The sequence below is a fragment of the Naegleria lovaniensis genome, assembly GCF_003324165.1.
Source record: "Naegleria lovaniensis strain ATCC 30569 chromosome Unknown tig026, whole genome shotgun sequence".
Lineage (NCBI taxonomy): Eukaryota > Heterolobosea > Eutetramitea > Acrasida > Naegleriidae > Naegleria > Naegleria lovaniensis.
This window is the reverse complement of record NW_025407848.1, coordinates 38,903-57,243: the sequence shown is the minus strand read 5'-3', so window position 1 is coordinate 57,243 and position 18,341 is coordinate 38,903. Positions and strand designations below refer to the sequence as shown.

Below are 18,341 nucleotides of genomic sequence, written 5' to 3'. Positions count from 1 at the left end.
GGACCAACAGAAGAATGGAGGAAGAAGTACATTCTTCAGCAATGTTAACCAACAATGATTCCATACCACTCTCTCATGTAGATTCCGATGATGACATTGAGAGAAAAGTGTTATTTCAAAATAATAATTTTCAACCTCTCATACAGAATCGGAACCAATGGAATAATACCCACCAAAGTATATCAACATTTCCAATAGAAACACCATTGATATCATCCTTTCCCTCTTCGTCCTACGAAATTTCCGATGCTAACAACAACAGTAAAAACGCAAGCCTTGAAGCAAGAAAGAAATTGGGTCATCATCATGATGAGGCTTCTTCGGTCAACTTTGAAAACCAAGATTCGGATAGAATAATGGTGCCAGCCTCGCCATCATCACTCACATGTAATAATGAAAATACGGAACAAGTTCAACAACCATTCGCTACTGATGAAACAACACCATCCAAACAAGTAGAACCATTGGAAGGAGCGATTTTACAAAATGACCTTTTTAGTGTCAAGGAATTCTATCATTCAAAGACTTTACTATGCACTGGATGTACGGGATTTATCGGAAAGACTGTCGTTGAGAAGATTTTACGATGTTTGCCTCATGTTAAAAAGGTGTATCTTCTCATTCGAACCAAGAAGGTCACTGACAAGAGAAATCCAAATATTCCACCCAAAATATTTTCAGGACATGAAAGAATGGTGAATGAAATTATAAAGTCACCAATCATGAATCGATTGATAGATGAAAAATTCCAAGGAGATCGTTCCAAATTTGAAGAATATGCTCTCGAGAAATTAACATGTGTGGAAGGGGATGTTTCCGATGTGGATTTATTTAATGAAAAAGATCAACCCTGCGAAGAGAGTCTTCTAAGTGAACCTTCAAAAATTGTGAAACTTGGTCAAATTAGAAATCAGGTCAATGTTATCCTTCACATTGCAGCAACGGTTGGCTTTACTGAACCTTTACCCGATGCATTACGTTTAAATGTTTTTGGAGCACTCAATATGCTTCGATTTGCCATTTATTGTCCAAATATTCAATCGTTTATTCACGTTTCAACATGCTATGTGAATTCGAACCAAGCAAGTGGTTCCAAAATTTTTGAGAGATTTTACCCACTCAACCTTAATAATGCAACAGTGGGAGAAAAACAAAGGAAACATAGAATACGACGTTTAGTCCGAGGATATAGTAATACACAAGAACAAAATCAAGGAGCAGAAGATGAATTAGAAGAAATGGAACAATTTTGTGAGGGAATTTTTGCAGACTTTTCGTTCCAACGATTCTTCAATCAGTTACCAAGCTCCTACAAACCCGATGTCAGCAATAAGGAAGATCCCAACTTGATGGCTCAGTTCACGGATCGAGTTTTGAAAAATACAAAATTTCCCAACACGTATACACTCACGAAACATTTGGCTGAAAAATTAGTTGCCAAATATCATGCCCATGTTCCAGTGGCCATTGTTCGACCTTCGATTGTGGGACCTGCTATGAAGGAACCTCAACCTGGTTGGATTGACGCTGTGTCAGCAGGTGCTGCTGTCATGTTATTTATTGGACTCTGTGTGATTCGAGTTTTGCCAGGAAGAGCCGAAGGAATTGCAGATCAAATACCTGTGGACTATGTCGTGAATTCTATTTTAACATCTGCAGTGGATATTGCAACGAGACAAAAGAAATCAGGCATTATCTCTTCCTCAGCTTTCAATAATTCTCTACTTTTGAATATGAATAATGGAAGCTATAGTGATAGCAATTTCAATCAAAATTATTGCACTCAAAATAACAAGAAACCAGGACTTTTAAGAATTTATCATGCAGGAACTTCAACAGCAAACCCTGGTCCTTGGAGAAAAAGCGCAAATGCAGTCGCTCTTTATTTCACAAAATGTCCATCCAAACATCAAGTGTTGCCCAATATGACCCCTTCGGTTCAACTACTTGAAAATTCCCTCAACTATCAAACTCAATTCTTTTTAAGATATACTGCCTGGACTCAATTTTTCAAGATTCTCGATCTTTTAACCAATTATTATCAGAACACGTTTTCTTTTTTGAGCAATCCAAAAGTTGTAAATTCAAGTAGCAGCAGTAATAACCATGGAACGGTAAGCAGTAATAATACGACCAATAGCAGTAATACAGCTGCTGCAAGCAGTATGACACCATCCACCAAATTCGGCAAACTTGCCACACAATTAGCAAAAATTGAACAGCGAGCACACCAATTAGGTTCACATTTTAGTCATTTCATTCTGAATGAATACTTTTTTGATAACTCCCATGTACTCGAAGCAAATAATTCTATCGTTCCCAATGAAAGAGATTATTCGTTTGGAGAAAGTGGGGCTTTTGGCTTGGATTTTGATTTTGATTGGGATGAATATTTAGAATTGTTGTGTTATGGAATACATCGATACTTCCTGAAAGAAGAGCCTCCCTATATCCCTCCACAACAGCAACAGCATATGGCTCAGCAGTTGCGATTGGCAAAGAAGGAAGAAGAGAGAAGCAAGAATTTCAACATGAAGCATTTCAGAACTTCTAAACTTTGAATTTTACTAAAGAGCATTGTTGTTACACCTTTAGAGTGTCTGTTGTACCTTAAAGTTTTTGCTTGCTTCTTTTCATCCATTCATTGGTTGGGGATGGATAATCTTTAAGGTCAGACAGTGATAGATCTTTTTCAGTGCTGTGTGGTGAAGCCAAATAATTAAGCTGTGACAAGAGAGGATTGGAGGAGGAATTGAGCGACGAAGGTGGTGAAGACGATCCAGCAGTTCCTTCCAAAATACTTAGCGTACTCTTTGTTGAAAATAGCCCTTGAGGCGGGAATACTTCCATACTTTCCGAGTCACGTCTAGCCTCATCAACAACGTGGTACACTTCCCTGTATTGAAGTTCAAAACTCTTGTCCATGTCTTCAGGCTCCATTATTTTTGATGTTTGTGGTGTTAATGGCTTGCGAAGGGACTTAATCACAGCTGTCTTTTGCCCAAAGGTGAATTCCTTTGGGACAGTTGTCTCGTGTTTCCAATTCTCACCATAATTGATAACCCTAGATGCATGCTTCTTCTTTTCCCTAGCTTCAATTTGTCGTTGAATAAAATCATCAAATCCTAGAGGTTCTGAATCGTTCTCTAATTTTGTCAGATCGTCTTGCTTAATTCTATCAATGGTAGGTTTAAAGGTACATTGTTTTAATTCTTGAAGTGTCTTCTCTTTTCGTTCTTGTTCCAGTTTGGCCTTTCTCTTCTTATCCCAAAATATTAACCTGTCAGCAAACGTTTTTTGAAGTGAGTGTGTTTTTGGATTTGCCAATACATTTGGTTTAAAAGTACATTGCTCCATTTCTTTTTCATCCTTTTCTTTTCGTTTCTCTTCAAGCGATTGTTTCTTCTTCTTGTCAAAGTTCAATAATTGTGTAATTCGTTCCTCTACTGATTGAGATTTGTCACTTTCAATTAGTTTTGATTTTTCGTTGATACGAGGCTTGAAAGTGAGCTCCATTTTGATTGGAGATCCCTTTGGAGTCTTGCTCCCGCTTGATAGGAGCCTTTCTTTAGACGAGTGAGGAAGTCGGGAAGCAATCTCCTCTGAGACAGGATTAATTCTTGGATGGTGAAGAAGATTCTCCTTTTCCAACAATTTTTCCATTCTCTCAACTCTCTTGATTCTAGAATTTTCTTCTTGGTGGTACAAGTCATCATACACAGGTTCCTCTCGTTCAAATTCATTCCAGTTAATTTTAGGATTAAAATCAAACATTTTCTTTTCATCTTCAAGATGTTGAAGTGACATTTCTTGTTTCTTTTCGCTCATCTTGAAACTTAACTGATAAAGTCTATCAGACACGCTTCCATCTCGTATCATTTTGGCAGCTTGAGCGGTAATTTTAGGGGTTCCGGGAACCATTGTTCCAAATTGTTCTTCTGCCATCTCTTGTACACGTTGTTGTCTAAGGAATTCTTTTCGTTCAAAAGCTTCCTCTAATGATAAATTTTCTCTCAAACTAGCTTTCTTTCTCTCAATAATTTTGAGAGTTCTTGGATTGAGTTTTGGTTTGAAAATCTCCTCTTCCATTTCTTGTTCTTCCTTCAATTCTCGTAGTTTGTTCAATTTTTCATCTCTCTCCGAAAGCCATGACCTATTTACTTGACTTACGTCCTCTCGTCCCTTCATTTCTTGCCCCATTTTAGAAATGGAAGGTTTGAAAGAGGGTTCCTCATTGAGCTCGCTCCGAATGGTATCCAATGTGTCTCTTCTGAGTCTTTCTTGCTCTTCAAATCTTTCAACAAAGCTTGAGTTGTTTCTTTTTTGTAAAGAGTTGAGAACCAAACAATAATAAAGAACAATAAATGAAAAGCAAGGAATCGCATTGAATGGATACATGTTGCATCAATAACAAGTGTCCAAAGATTTTTGATTTAGGAATGATTGCTGAGAATGCTGCGCTACTTACTGGTCCCCTTTGTTGACAAGTCTTCTTGATTCTTCGCTAATGTTGGGACGGAATGTAATCTGTAACCAAGAAAATTTGTTCATGTGCAAATATGACCTCTACTTAGTATTTACATTGCATAAACCACATACCTCGCTATAGTGCTTATCCCTTAATTGTTCTTTTCGCTCCTCCATCATCTTGCCTTCCTCCAACAATTTATGCTCAATGGGTGGTTGCCTAGGAGTGTTTGATGATGATATTGTTAAGTTGGAATTGTTAGATCTACTTGTATTAGATGTACTATTGCCTCCTTTGAAATTTTTGAAATTGTCATCATCGTCATCGGATGAGTCATAGATGGAAGAAGCATTGAGCTTTAGCTTATTAATGATGGCCTCAACACTTTCACCATCTTGGGTGATCATTTTGAGTAATGATTTCATATGAAACCGAGCAAGTCCAGTATCAATGGTCTACTGCCGCACGAAATTATTGTTCACTACTTACCATCAATGTTTCTTACTCGCCTCTGCGAATTTAAATCCACCTTTCCCCACGATGCTGCTGATGAGGATGAAGCAGAGGCTCCACCCTCCCCGTCCTTGGGTGGAGAACTCTTTGGCGAGAGTTGTTGAGTTTGTGTTTTGAGCCATTCTCTACTCTTGGCCAACCGTTTTCTATGAGCTTCAAGTTTGGCATCTCTATATATTGTGAATATTTTGAATGAAAGAATGTCCATCAGAGATCATGGGTAAATAATAGGCATCCAGGACCAAAGCACGTAGTAAAAGTATTCATCAGGTTGATGAAAATATTAAATAATGATGAGGATAAATGTATTTTCGTCATAATCAACAACCTACATGGCACGTCCGAGAAGTGAATCTAAGGGTGAACTCATTTTTTTAGAAGAATCCTTAAAGAATTTGTGTAACGGCTGTTTTCTTATTATCATCATGTGGTTTTGAATTTCAGTCTTCAACCTATTTCTCAGAGTGAGTATAACTATGTAAAGCTTGTACTCGGAATGATAGAACATTCTATCATTTCATCGCGTTATTACCTTAATTACCTTTGTTGTGCTTGCGGTCTGTAGTAAGAGTCGTTACGAGTCGTTACAATTTTAAAAAAAATCATCATGTCCACCAAACTGCATACTCGTGAAAATACAACCTCTGTGAGCGGTGTGTCCGGAGTGCATAGCTTTGATCGAGATGAGGTTGATAGCTTTGCAGAGTACATTAGTAATCAGCTTAAGGATGATGTGGATGTTCAATCCAAGATGCCAGTAGTAGGAGATGAACTATTCAATGCTGTTAAGGATGGTATTGTCTTGTGGTAAGTAAACGACGGCCTGTAGTTGATGATGGTAATGTCCTCCATATACTTTGATCATGACTGCCCTCAACCCTTATTATTGCACTTCCTTGTTCAATGTATTGGATTTTGAAAATCGAAATTCGTCATTGCGCTGTGCTTGATCATATCGTTACACTACAGCAAGCTGATCAATATTGCAGCTCCCAATACCATCGATGAACGTGTTATCAATGTAAAGGTACCACTAAATCCATGGCATATCAATGAGAATTGTGAGCTTGCCATCAATTCTGCTGCCGGCATTGGTTGTAAGACTGTAAACATTACTCGATCCAGTATTCAAGAAGGAAAACCACATATTGTTCTTGGATTGTTATGGCAAGTTATTAAGAAGAGCGTCACCAAAGACATTACCATTAAGCATCACCCAGAATTGGTTCTCCTCTTGAAAGAGGGTGAAGATATGGAAAGCTTTGTTAATTTGCCCATCGAGGAAATTCTCATGAGATGGGTCAATTATCACATTGCCAAGTCTCCATTGAATGGAATCAAGAAGATCACTAACTTTTCTACAGACATTGCTGACTCTGAAATTTATACACATCTTCTGAGTCAAGTTGCACCAGGTGTTTGTGATTTGAGTCCTCTCCAGGAAGATGACTTGACCAAGAGAGCCAATCTCATGCTTGATCAAGCTGAAAAGATTGATTGCCGCCAATTCATCAAGGCAGGAGATGTTGTCAAGGGCAATACCAAATTGAATTTGGCCTTCATTGCCAACTTGTTCAATACAAGACCAGCTCTCGAAGTACCACAAGACATGAACGTTGCTGATTATGCATCCTTGTTGGATTTCAGTTCGGAAGGAACCAGAGAAGAGAGATCATTCACATTCTGGATTCAAAGTTTGGGCTTGAATGTAAATCACCTGTTCGATGATTTGCGTGATGGTGTTGTGTTCGCCGACTTGTGCGAAAAGATTAAACCAGGAGCTGTTGATCCAAAGAAATACTCTACAAATCCAAAGAATCCATTCCAATCCATTGCAAATTGTAACTATGCACTTGACGTTTCCAAGTCATTGGGTGTTCATGCTGTCGGAATTAGTGGAAAAGACTTTTATGACAAGAACAAGAAATTTGTTTTGGCTGTGGTATGGCAATTGATGAAAGTTTCACTTTTAAACACTTTGAAGAATGTTGGTGGTGGTAAACCAGTCAGCGAAGATGATGTGTTGCATTGGGCCAATAAGAAGGTCGGAAGCCTAAAGATTTCATCGTTCGAGGATTCTTCGTTGAGTGACGGCAAATTTTTGGTTCATTTGTGTCATGCTGTGTCTCCACAATCTTGTAATCTGGAAATGCTTTCCGAAGAGAGTGAACTCAATGCCAAGTACGCCATCAGTGTTGCCAGAAAGATTGGTGCTGTAGTTTTCTTGTTGTGGGAGGATATTGTTGAGGTCAATAAGAAGATGATTTTGAGTTTTGTTGCCTCACTCATGTTGGCTGAGTTGAATTTGAAAAAGCAATAAGTGATTGAATGTTGTGTTACGTGTTCTTCGCATCGACAAGTAAACAACTTTTGGCATGCTTCGTTCTACAATTGTCATTTTGGAGTCGTACTTGTTGTATTAACAATCTCACCATTGTGCGTCCAAGTTTCATGACCTGCCATGCGTTTAAAATCACTTTTAAAGACATGTTTCAACAACCGTCACTGCCTTCAAGGCGTGCCTAAAATTCATTCCGACTCTCTAAAAGAATAATTGATTCTGTTTACGCAAAGGCGCTGTTTTGTTTGTCAAATGTTTGTAACCAGTGAGCACGCGGAGTGTATCACCACAAAAAAACCAATACATTGTTGCACCGTTCGCTGGTGTCTTGAGCAAAGATCCTTTCTTCTTTCATTGTCTCCCAAAAGACGCTCTCGGATTTTCGAAAGATACACACTCTCTCATAGAGCCTTCAGTGACAACCACACCCAATTGTTTGAACATCAAGCCCATCACGATTTTGAAGGAACGTAATCAGAATTAATAGTTACCACTACGACGTGAACCGTAAAAGACCACACAAAGTCTTGCATTTCCCTTTCTCTTCTCTACTTCACATCAACAACTATCAATTTCTGTGTGTATTTTTCTTCTTTCAAAGAAGAAATCAGACACTTAACACACTCTCTATACATTTCACAACATTGTTCACATCTCAGATATACACTCAATTGCCGATATTCCTCTTCTTCTCGTGGTAACACCATCGAGCATCAAAACATTTTTCTATTTCAGTTATTTCCAATCGGCTTTCAAAAAGACATTCAAAAAGAGAGAACAGAGCCTTTTCTACTACAACACAACAACAACTTTCAAACGAACAACAATAACAACTGCTACTCTTCATCAACTTCTCTGGCATATTCTACTCGCAAGTACATCCCACAAGAAACACACTCAGCAACAACCCGCATCATGAAACGACTTCTTTCCTCTCTCGCTCAGCAACATGAAATGGTTATCAACAGCCATAACAATGGACCGTTAGCACTCGGAGAACATTCCAACAATGGCTCTTCAACGACGAGTACTACATCAACTCCCCGAGAACAATTACTTGGAACACCTCTCGCTGCTACGAATGGAGCTCATCATCGAGCCTCTCATACCTTTCAAACCATACTACTACTACCATTTGTAATAATACATTGATTCCTTCATCATCCTCGGGTGGAAGATATCGAAGCCTTTCCAATAGTAGTTCTCCACAGCCAACACCACAACGTCGTGCAAGTCGATGTCTTTCTCCACCCACAACGAGTAGCACTTCACCCCATAACAATATATCTCCCAGTAATAATAATAATAACACTCTCCACGCTCAACTCTATTCGCTACAACAACAACAAAAGAATGAAGCCTTGCATTTGAAACATATTCAAGTAGCGAAACTGTACAAGTTTAATTTTGAGGATTTGTATGATTGTTTGGAAATTCGAGTCTTGTTTAAACAATTTCTCATCAAGAATCAGAATGAAGAAAATTATTATTTTGATCAGATTTTGGACTCGGAATATAAAAAGTTGAAATCAAATCGGAATCGCTATCATATGGCGAAGAGAATGATTGAAACATTTGTGAAAGCAGGAGCTCCTTATGAATTGAATTTATCGGAAAAGATTAAACAATCTGTGTTGAGGGAATTTCAAAAAGCGACTCCTGAGAATTGTCCACTCGATATGTTCGATAGTGTACAGTATCAAGTATTGACATCAATGAGATTGGTAGGTGTTGGTTGTATTAGTGAGCACTCAGTTCAGTATTCATTCTTTTTTTAATTTATCACCCTTATGAAAAATTTCTTTTGTGAAAAATTTATTATTCCCAATCGATGGACAAAAATTTCTCCAATACTAAAAACCTAAGGACGCCTATCCCAGATTCATTCAAAGTGACGAATTTTTGAGCTTTATTGGAGGCAAAATTTCATCCTTTAAGAATTTACAACAAAAATTGAGATTTATCAAATCGATTGGTGCTGTCAAAAAAGTGGCACCTCTCGAAAAATCATCCTCCAAAGGCAATCTAAGAAAAAGCATCAATGCTAAACAAAAGAAAAGCGAAGAAGAAACGGTCAAAGAATCACTCATGATGGATCAAATCGATACGGAAGACAACACTCCTGAAAATTTAGTATTACCAGTTGAGGAAATATTAGGAGGATTTGAGGCAATACCTTTCATGGCTCCCACTCCAACCTCAATGACGACGACGACAACGACTTGTCAAAGTTCGAATCCAACGAGTACTACATCTCCGCAAGTCTCCACAGTGACCACTCACTCGGTGAGCTCTACCGATATTAGTGAACCATCCTCCATCAAACGTTCCATGTCGAGCATTGTTGGTCACTTGTTCAACAAATCATCACCCAATAATAGTAATTCTTCCACATCATCCATACAACCTTACATTCACACAACGAGAACGAGAAATGCCAGTGGATCTGTGTGTGACTTGAATTTTCACGAGTCGTCCACTGGTGCATCAAACCATAAGAGCGCAATAGCCATTCGATTGCATGACAGTCTTCCAAGAGCCATTGCTCCAATTAATAATTTTATTGTTACTCCTTGTAGTGATGACGAGAAGGATGACGACGAAGATGAAGACGATGAAGAAAGCGAAGAGGAACATGAATCAACACCAACCGAACACGAACGTGTCAAGAATTTTGACAAAATCATGCACAAGAGCTCACTCTTTGAAAAATCTCTCTCATCAGAACGACCATTTCATGAATCCACATCGAATGAGGCATTGGAACCAAACGATCACCACTTGTGGGACGAAGTTGACACGTGTCTCTCCGATGAAAGTTCTGAAGAGGACGAAGACGACGATGAGAACGAGGACGAATTAGAAGAAGAGATGATTGGTGGCAATTTAGCGGCTGCAGCCAAACAAATTACAGTCTCTACATCTGCCGTAGCCAATAATACGGTCATTCCCTTACTCGAAACCTTGTCAGCTTTTATGGAAAAACTTCAATTAACAGTGGATGAAATTGAAATAATGAAAACAGAATATCAAAATTACATGAATAATTATTCGAGTTTGGAATTGAATACAATTTTAAAGCAAGTGGATTCGTCTCCAAAGAAAGACAATGACTGGACCATGATTCAACTGCAACCTAAAACTCGAAAAAGATCCATTCTGAATCGTAATCAAGCAAACAAGACACTGGATGTTGTGAGTCAATATAATTTGAAAGCTCATTTTGCGAGATTTGATTCACCAGTATCGGATGATGTCACATACATGCTACGTCGATCATGTAAATTACCGTACAATGCATTCTCAGTATTGCAATTGTTATGCGATGAGAGTAGTTATGAAACCATGGTGAATCCGCTATTGTTGGCACCTGCAGAATATATTGAATTTGTTGTCAAAGACACTGACAACTCGTATGCCTCTTTAATTTCATTGGAAGGAGCTAAATGGCCTTGGCCACTCAAACAACGACACTATGTCACTACAGGCACCGTCATTTCTGACATTTTGAACGATGAAAAGGAAAATCCCAATCGCAAGCGATACATTATTTTGAAACGAAGTGTTGTTAACAATGCCAAAGTAGAAATTACACTCAATAAGAAGGAAAATCCCAATCGAGTCATTGGTGTGAAACTTGAAGCCTATTTTGTCGAGTCTTCCATTGCCAATGAATGCACCTTGACCATGTTCAATGAATGGCGTTTCACCAATGTCAACAAATGGACCTTCCCATCGAAACTCTTCAAAAAATCACTCAAACTCTTCACCAATGATTTCCATCACGCCTTAATTGACAAACTTTCGAGTGCCACGATTTTACATGCTACGAGTTATAGTGATTTTATTAGCAACAGTGAAGCTCAAGAACATTCTCCTAGCACCAAGAAGGACAATACTCTTTTGCACACCTTGTTTAGAAACGATGCTCTTCCCAAGAAGGATGAAATTAAGAGCAAAGTGAAGAACATTTTCCATACCTTGTCGTTGATGAAACTGTTTGAATATGATTTGAATGAGACGTGTCGAGTGATTGAGGAACGACAACATGTGGTCGATCACAATGCCACACGACAACAACAACAACCCTCAGAATAACATTAAGAGAGCCATCAAATACAATGTAAGCACATGTATTTAAACATGTAAAGTCATGTATCAGATTATTATTGTTTGATATTTTACATTCACCATCAAGTTCACTGTTTAATTGTTTCATTGCTGTCTCTAAATTTTTGGCGCCAATTTTAAAACTAAAAAATTGAAAATGAACAGCGAAAGTATGACCGAAGATTTGAACACCAATCTCAATGTTCTTCAACAAGCATCAAGTATTTTGGATGAGGAATTGGAAGAATTAGGGGATGGTCCCTTTGGAAAACTGTCGTTGGAACAATTAGCAAAGACCTCAGATCCTTCTCTATTCCTAATGATGGATGGTTTAAATTCGGGATTTTCTTCCTTTGTACCAACACCACGAGAGGTTGTAAATTCTACTTCTGAAACGGAGGAGGAAGCACAACAGTTGGAACGAGGGCAATTATTCGATAAAACTATTCCATTGAAAGAAGAGAATGAAACGAATTTTCATCCCTTATTATTGCAAGATACTGAATTGTTTACAAGATATGTGACTCCGAGTGGAAATGTCATTGAGAGAATTGGATCTGAATCTATACAGATCAATCATAACAAGATTATTCAGTTTCCGAACAATTCCTTTGGAAACAACAACGAGCTCAATAATACAAATATTGAACACAATAGTCAAGAATTAACTGAATATAAGGTAACAATGAAAAGCCCTCAAGACGAAAGCTCAATGATTGTTGATGAAGCAAGTTTAATACCTACATTTACAGAGAGAAAATCTGTGGCTCATAATATTCGTCTTTTAGCTGCCTCTAAATTATTGAATGAAATTCCCGATGAAGAAGAAGAGTGCAGTGATGAATGGCTTGTATCTCCTCGATCAAAACCCATCGAACATTCAACTGCATCGTTGAATACAACATCTGTACCAATAACTGCAATCAATTTGAAACAGCCACAGACAGCGACTCAACAACATGGTTCCCACCATCAGATCAAGACTACATTAACGATGCATGATCAAGACATGAAAAAGAATGAAACCAACAACAATATCAAATCCAATCAGCACCATCACGACAATGTGTCTACGGAAAGTTTCTCATCGTCGTCTTCAGAAATTTCATCATCCATTAGCGAGGATGAGAATGATGAGGAATTTCATGTCGATGATACTTTATCTGATAAGGGGCTTTCCACACGAAAAACCAATGATGCAAAAGCCAGCAAGTACAAGACCATCTCGTCTCTTCCTTCAACAAGCTCAGGAAGTTTGGCTTCAAAACTTCAAAACTCCAACAATACAACTCCAAAAAACACTCTTGCCACAACTCGAAAGACACAACAAAAGGCCAGTGACTCTGCCTCCTCCTCTAAAAGTTTTAGGGAAGCTACTGGCTATAAACCTCAATTTTTTAACCCTCCAGATGAGGTGAAATGTAAGGAACCCTCTGAACAAAAGAAGCAGCAATGGGATAAGAAAAAGTCAACTCACGTAACGAATTCGAGTCATGCATCATCAGCAAAAAAGCCGTCTGTGAGAGACATTCCAAACTCCACAATCTATCCACCGCCTCAACCTCACACTTCACCCAAACGACCAAGTATGAATCGGTCATTGATTGAGCCACCCTCAAAGAGTGCCACTACCGAGAAAACAACATTATCTTCTCATGCATCGAATGGAACGACACAGCAGAAAAAACTCGCACTCAACACCTCCAGCCATGCTGGAAATAATCAACATGCCGAAGTTGCAACCTCTTCAAAGAAGGAAAGCAATATTCCAAAACCATCCTCAAGAGCAACCACACCAACCTTTTCATACGTTTCGCAATCTGTAGAATTGAATCACATGTATGAAGAGCCATTGGAGGCCTTAGAGGCGTCACATTATGGAGTTGACACGAATAGTGAAAATTCCTTTGATGAAAGTCATGACGAATTTGAGCTCGACGAATTAACAGCCTGCAGTGTCTCTGATGTTGTAAATTCCAAAAGCTGGAAGCTCATGCGATGGCGTAGAGACAATTTGAGAGAAAAGAATTTCTCTTCGTCGTTGAAGAAGTTAACAGCCAATCGAAACAGCCAACAACAAGAGGAGCTTTCCAAAATACCTCAACAGCTACTGCAAAAAGATCAAAATTACGAATCGTGTGTGATTGCTAGAGATATTACCAATGAAATTATTGACTGTACAGTTCAAAAAGTGACGGCTCAGAAGAGCCAATTCATCCATCTCCCAGAAGTGACAGTTTCTCTTTTCGGTAGTATTGTGCTTTCAAAAACAGTGGAGGAAATGCTGACACATGCATTGCTGTCTTCGCCGAGCTCTCACCAGCATGTTGCCAAGGTTTCAATATCCATCTTTTCAAGTGTTTCAGGAAAAATACCAGACTATGTTGAGAACAATATTCCTTGTTTTATTGAGCTTTTTAAACCTGCAAATCTCAACAACATCAAAGCGTACTATAGTACATTTGTTAACATACCTAACAATATTTCGAGCTTGGTGGGCCGCAACACCAATCAGCTGATAGGAACTTTTTACTACGATATTGATCTACTGGCCCAAGAGGTGAAAATTAATTTAACCAACAAGTCGTGCTATCAATGGAAAGATGCTAGCACAATATATTTTCCTTTCGAGAAGAGTGAAAAATTCGAGGGAGACTCGTCTTCGTTGAATGCTTCACTGATGACCTTTTTCAAGCTCAAGCGTGGGGATACGAAAACTGACAGCTCTGAGATTCCATACATTTTGAATGCCAAGAAGAACATCTCTAAGGTGGCTCAATCAAAACGGTCTGTTGGTGAAAGCAATATTTATGCCGTCAACTTGAATTCCTCAGAATCCATGATAGAATCTCCTCTTCCAGTGAACAAGTCCTTATATAACACAACACTACATAGCGAGGATATTCAGCTCTCTCCAGTTTTTATGCCAACTTCACCAGTACAGCCACATCACCAAATCGGTCAAAGGAAAGCAGGAGCGACAAGCAATGCAGGTGAGAGAAATCCAAAATGTTGTTTCATGTAACAATATAAAATATTCAAATTGTAATTTACAAATTTATGTACATTCACAGTGGAATGGAAGTAATTTAATAATAAATAATTTAAATAATTTAAATGAGTTTCTTTGTTTTGAAGAAGCCTCTAAGATTATACAATTGCCAAACAGCTAGAATAATTTTTGTGTAGTCAAATATTAATTGGGAATATTGTGTGGTATGTTTTGAAAATATGTTATAAAGAGTGAGGTTATTAATGGAGGGTAATCATTGCGTTATCAAAATGAATCAATATTTTGGAATTCAGAAATACGTACTCACGACAACTAGAAGAATAAATTTCACAAAACCAAGCCAAAAGGTTCTTTCATAGGTGCTGTCAGTAGTGTCACGGAATCGAGTTTCTCTCACACGGAAATAATTCTGCTCGTCTGACACTAATTGAATTTGTTGCTTGACATCTTGCAACAAGTTGTTAAGTCTTTCAATTTTCTCCACACTTTCATGCTCACCCAAAGTATGATGATGAACGTCAACTTCAACCTTCACATCGACATATGTAAACTCGGCAAATTGAGAATTATAAGTGAAACACAATTCTAGTGGAATGATTGTTTTCAAACAAATAGACAAGTGAAAAAGTTTCACAAAATCGTTGTCCATGCATTATTACAATAATTGTCAGGAATTTTCATAATATTTCCAATGTTTCATCAACACAATTAGAATACATGGATTCATCATTCCATTAGCACGTACCATATTCGCCAGTAACATCGGATCTGGCCTTCAAATGATACACGTTCTTTCGTAATGATTCCAATCGTTCATCCTTCAAGGTCTGACCGAATGGATCCATAACCGTGAAATGAATGGAATCAGCAATAGAAAAAGCAGTAGTTACTGAAACTTTGAAAGGAGTATTCTCACTTTTAATTAAACCAATGATGATGACCATTGTGTTGTGTATCATCAACAAAGTTCGGAAAAGTTGAGAAAAAGAACAAAACCAACCTCAAGTGTTCATGTAAACAAAAACGATGATCTCTTGTTAAATGAATGAGGGTCGCATTGGAATATTCAATTTGACTCATCATTATGAAGAACACAACAACAACGGAAATTGTTGCCATCATTGTAAAAAATCTCACGCTATGGGATGATGTCATTTTTTCTGCTCTTTTTCTCGTTCGGGTGATGAAGTGAACGATAATCAAGAGGATGGATATCATCATCTGTTGTTTCAGCCTATCCTCATCATCAAGAGAGAGAAAATTTGTGTGCTCTGAAAGAATATTAAATACGGCTTCTACTTGGTTTGATGATGCAAAGCAACAAACACCTCAATTTGAGATTCTTGTTGAATCTGGAGTGCTTCTCTTGATCAATGAGTTTCATCTTTCTCATGTGTGAGAGTAGATTCATTCTCTCAAGAACGTTCTTTTTGGAAGGAAGCTCTATCTGAGAGAGAGCGAGAGAAAGCCTTGAAATTTATTCAAACGTTACGAGCTCTCCCAATCTAATTATTCAAGAATTTGAATCTTTCCGAGAGTCTCATGTACAACCAACACAAGAAACGATATCCATCGATAGAACTAGTGAAGAAACCCTCTAAAGCTTTTTGGCTTTTTCTGAATTGCAACTCGAGTTTTATATTAATGGAGGATAGAATACCAATGAATCATCCAACACCAATGCCCCTACCTCCTTCTCACTTGATTTCTTCTGTTCGTGCTCGAACGGTTCCTGCTCTCCTCAACTCGATTCGTTACCAAACGAAAAACGAAAATGACACATTGAAATTTTCCATGCTTCTCATCATCCTTCATGGCTATGGTCATTCGATGGGATGTGATTTCGCTCCACACCTCTTCGTTTTTTCATGTCTTGTGTCTGAAGGAACACCCGGCATGGTATTGATTGTGATTAATGCCGCTGTCAAAAAATCATCCAACGCGTGCCGTTGCCATTTAGAGCATGTCAAACGTCTTGAAAACCATGACAAAATAACACGTTGGCAGATGATGGAAAATCCAAGAGCGAGGTCATTTCGCACCAATTTTCAAAAAGTCATTTAAAAGGAAGTTTCATTATGGCAAAAACGATTCATTCAAAAGAAAAAAACACCTCTACTCACTCCCTCCTTTGGTTCACAGTGGTTCTGTCACCTGCCATTCATTTGTGAAATCCAGCAAGCATCCAACAGATCTTTATCGAACTATCAATTCACAAATGCTGTTCGTCATGAATCATCATCAGCATCATCATCAAGAATCGACACCATTGAACTTGCATGATTATTCATCCTCTGCAAGTCAACACGACGACTCGAGTCAGCAAACATTTTCCAGTACTAGTGACTTGCATGCGTCTCCTAAACGAACTGTTTCTCCAAGACAGCAGCAACCACAACCACACAAAAGAAGCACTTCCAAGTCTTTGGACACTTCTCCTCCATCTTCTTCGGGAGTTCACAAAACTTACAAAATGTCCAACGCATTGACAGCATCCCCACAACTTGTTAAAAACACTTCACAACAACAACTCTCTATGGATTTGGCATCAGCAACACCACATGCACCAGATGACAAATTCAGTCGACCTCTTCTAAAGAATGAAACAGTTCTCTGTGAAAAGAATCCAAATTTCAAAGAAAATTATTTCGTCTTTGAAAAGAAGAAGGAGAAAACACCACTCGCTTTTTATAACATTTCTGTGAATGACATTTTGAGTGGTGGTGTGAAATCCATTGGAAACATGAGTGCTACTGCAACACAACAGAATTCTCAAAAGCAGAAAAAGAAGAACAAGTTGAATCAAGCCGCTCAACAACATGTATTCGTATTGAATAACTCCTCTCCAACTGCATCATCTTTGAAAGGCAGAAGAACACATTCCTCAAAACATTCTTCTTCTTCGGGTCATTCTTCATCGTCGTCTTCGTCTTCTAATGAATTGGATTCCCCAACTGAAATTTCAACAAACACCACTGCTCCAACCTCTTCCCATCCCATGTTTCATGTTGGTTCCGTGGTGACACCTCAGTTTGTACCATTTTCAAATCCACATGTCATGCAAGCAAATTCTCAACATGTGTTCAACACTCAAAATTTTAGTGGAAATGTGTTGAATGTACAACCTCCATTGAATGCTGTTTCAATGACGCCGAATGTTTTCATTCCATCCACTCCTTCAACATGCTTGATGTCAAATGCATCGCACATACAGCAGAATGTAACAAATTCACAGAATTCTCTCTTGCAAAATGCACTCGTTTTGCAGCACAATCATGCATCGTCATCTTCAATGAATGGCATGGACAATTTAATGACACAATTGGATCAAAGTCTGAGACAACAATTAGCTCAGAATGGCTTACAACAAGATGCAGCGGTTTCCATATGGCAACAACCTACTCATCAAGAATATAATATTTATCCATCCAATATTTCTCCAAGTTCATCTGTCACTTGCCAACCAACATTTACCCTCAATTCTACTCCAATAATTTCCTCTCAATCTTCTCCTTTCATTGTGATGAATTCATTCCAATCTCCAATGAATAATAACAATATATTCATGAACTCTCCATCTTCCCATCGAAACCCTTCCTCATCTACCAACGCTAGAATTACTATTAATGTAAATAATTTTTCTACCCCTTCAACAACATCATCCATAACTCATCGTTTAGAAAGTGATTTGAAAGAGAGTTCTAAAGAAGATGATTCGCCAATTTCGAGTGTAATGTCTCAATTACTTGAAGTGACCATGAAACAGCAACAACAGAATTTTGCACTTGCTCCTCAAGAAACCACAAACCTCCTTCGCAATTGACAAGTGACACTTCTTCATCTCAGCAACAACTACAACACCATAATACACCTTTGGCCATCGATGAGGTGTCTCA

The 18,341-nt window shown here is 38.3% G+C and overlaps 7 protein-coding genes across 7 annotated transcripts; 5 read left to right on the top strand and 2 right to left on the bottom strand.

Moving 5' to 3' along the window:
* Nucleotides 1-14: 14 nt before the first annotated feature.
* On the top strand, nucleotides 15-2,561 carry C9374_005953 (uncharacterized protein; the record flags this gene model as incomplete). Its single annotated transcript, XM_044695760.1, has 1 exon — nucleotides 15-2,561. The coding sequence occupies one exon, from the start codon at nucleotides 15-17 to the stop codon at nucleotides 2,559-2,561; it is 2,547 nt and encodes an 848-aa protein (XP_044547249.1).
* Nucleotides 2,562-2,610: 49 nt separating this feature from the next.
* On the bottom strand, nucleotides 2,611-5,351 carry C9374_005952 (uncharacterized protein; the record flags this gene model as incomplete). The annotated part of the gene is made up of 5 exons (XM_044695759.1): nucleotides 2,611-4,318; nucleotides 4,469-4,527; nucleotides 4,600-4,862; nucleotides 4,958-5,151; nucleotides 5,314-5,351. The coding sequence occupies 5 exons, from the start codon at nucleotides 5,349-5,351 to the stop codon at nucleotides 2,611-2,613; spliced, it is 2,262 nt and encodes a 753-aa protein (XP_044547248.1).
* A 237-nt stretch (nucleotides 5,352-5,588) lies between these two features.
* On the top strand, nucleotides 5,589-7,301 carry C9374_005951 (uncharacterized protein; the record flags this gene model as incomplete). Its single annotated transcript, XM_044695758.1, has 2 exons — nucleotides 5,589-5,788; nucleotides 5,951-7,301. The coding sequence occupies 2 exons, from the start codon at nucleotides 5,589-5,591 to the stop codon at nucleotides 7,299-7,301; spliced, it is 1,551 nt and encodes a 516-aa protein (XP_044547247.1).
* Nucleotides 7,302-8,237: 936 nt separating this feature from the next.
* Nucleotides 8,238-11,420, top strand: C9374_005950 (uncharacterized protein; the record flags this gene model as incomplete). Its single annotated transcript, XM_044695757.1, has 3 exons — nucleotides 8,238-8,305; nucleotides 8,371-9,046; nucleotides 9,189-11,420. The coding sequence occupies 3 exons, from the start codon at nucleotides 8,238-8,240 to the stop codon at nucleotides 11,418-11,420; spliced, it is 2,976 nt and encodes a 991-aa protein (XP_044547246.1).
* A 169-nt stretch (nucleotides 11,421-11,589) lies between these two features.
* C9374_005949 (uncharacterized protein) lies at nucleotides 11,590-14,457 on the top strand (the record flags this gene model as incomplete). The annotated part of the gene is made up of 1 exon (XM_044695755.1): nucleotides 11,590-14,457. The coding sequence occupies one exon, from the start codon at nucleotides 11,590-11,592 to the stop codon at nucleotides 14,455-14,457; it is 2,868 nt and encodes a 955-aa protein (XP_044547245.1).
* An 88-nt stretch (nucleotides 14,458-14,545) lies between these two features.
* On the bottom strand, nucleotides 14,546-15,600 carry C9374_005948 (uncharacterized protein; the record flags this gene model as incomplete). The annotated part of the gene is made up of 4 exons (XM_044695754.1): nucleotides 14,546-14,601; nucleotides 14,749-15,030; nucleotides 15,191-15,360; nucleotides 15,446-15,600. 4 exons carry the CDS (start codon nucleotides 15,598-15,600, stop codon nucleotides 14,546-14,548), a joined length of 663 nt encoding a protein of 220 aa, XP_044547244.1.
* Nucleotides 15,601-16,663: 1,063 nt separating this feature from the next.
* C9374_005947 (uncharacterized protein) lies at nucleotides 16,664-18,268 on the top strand (the record flags this gene model as incomplete). Its single annotated transcript, XM_044695753.1, has 1 exon — nucleotides 16,664-18,268. The coding sequence occupies one exon, from the start codon at nucleotides 16,664-16,666 to the stop codon at nucleotides 18,266-18,268; it is 1,605 nt and encodes a 534-aa protein (XP_044547243.1).
* Between the last annotated feature and the right edge of the window lie 73 nt (nucleotides 18,269-18,341).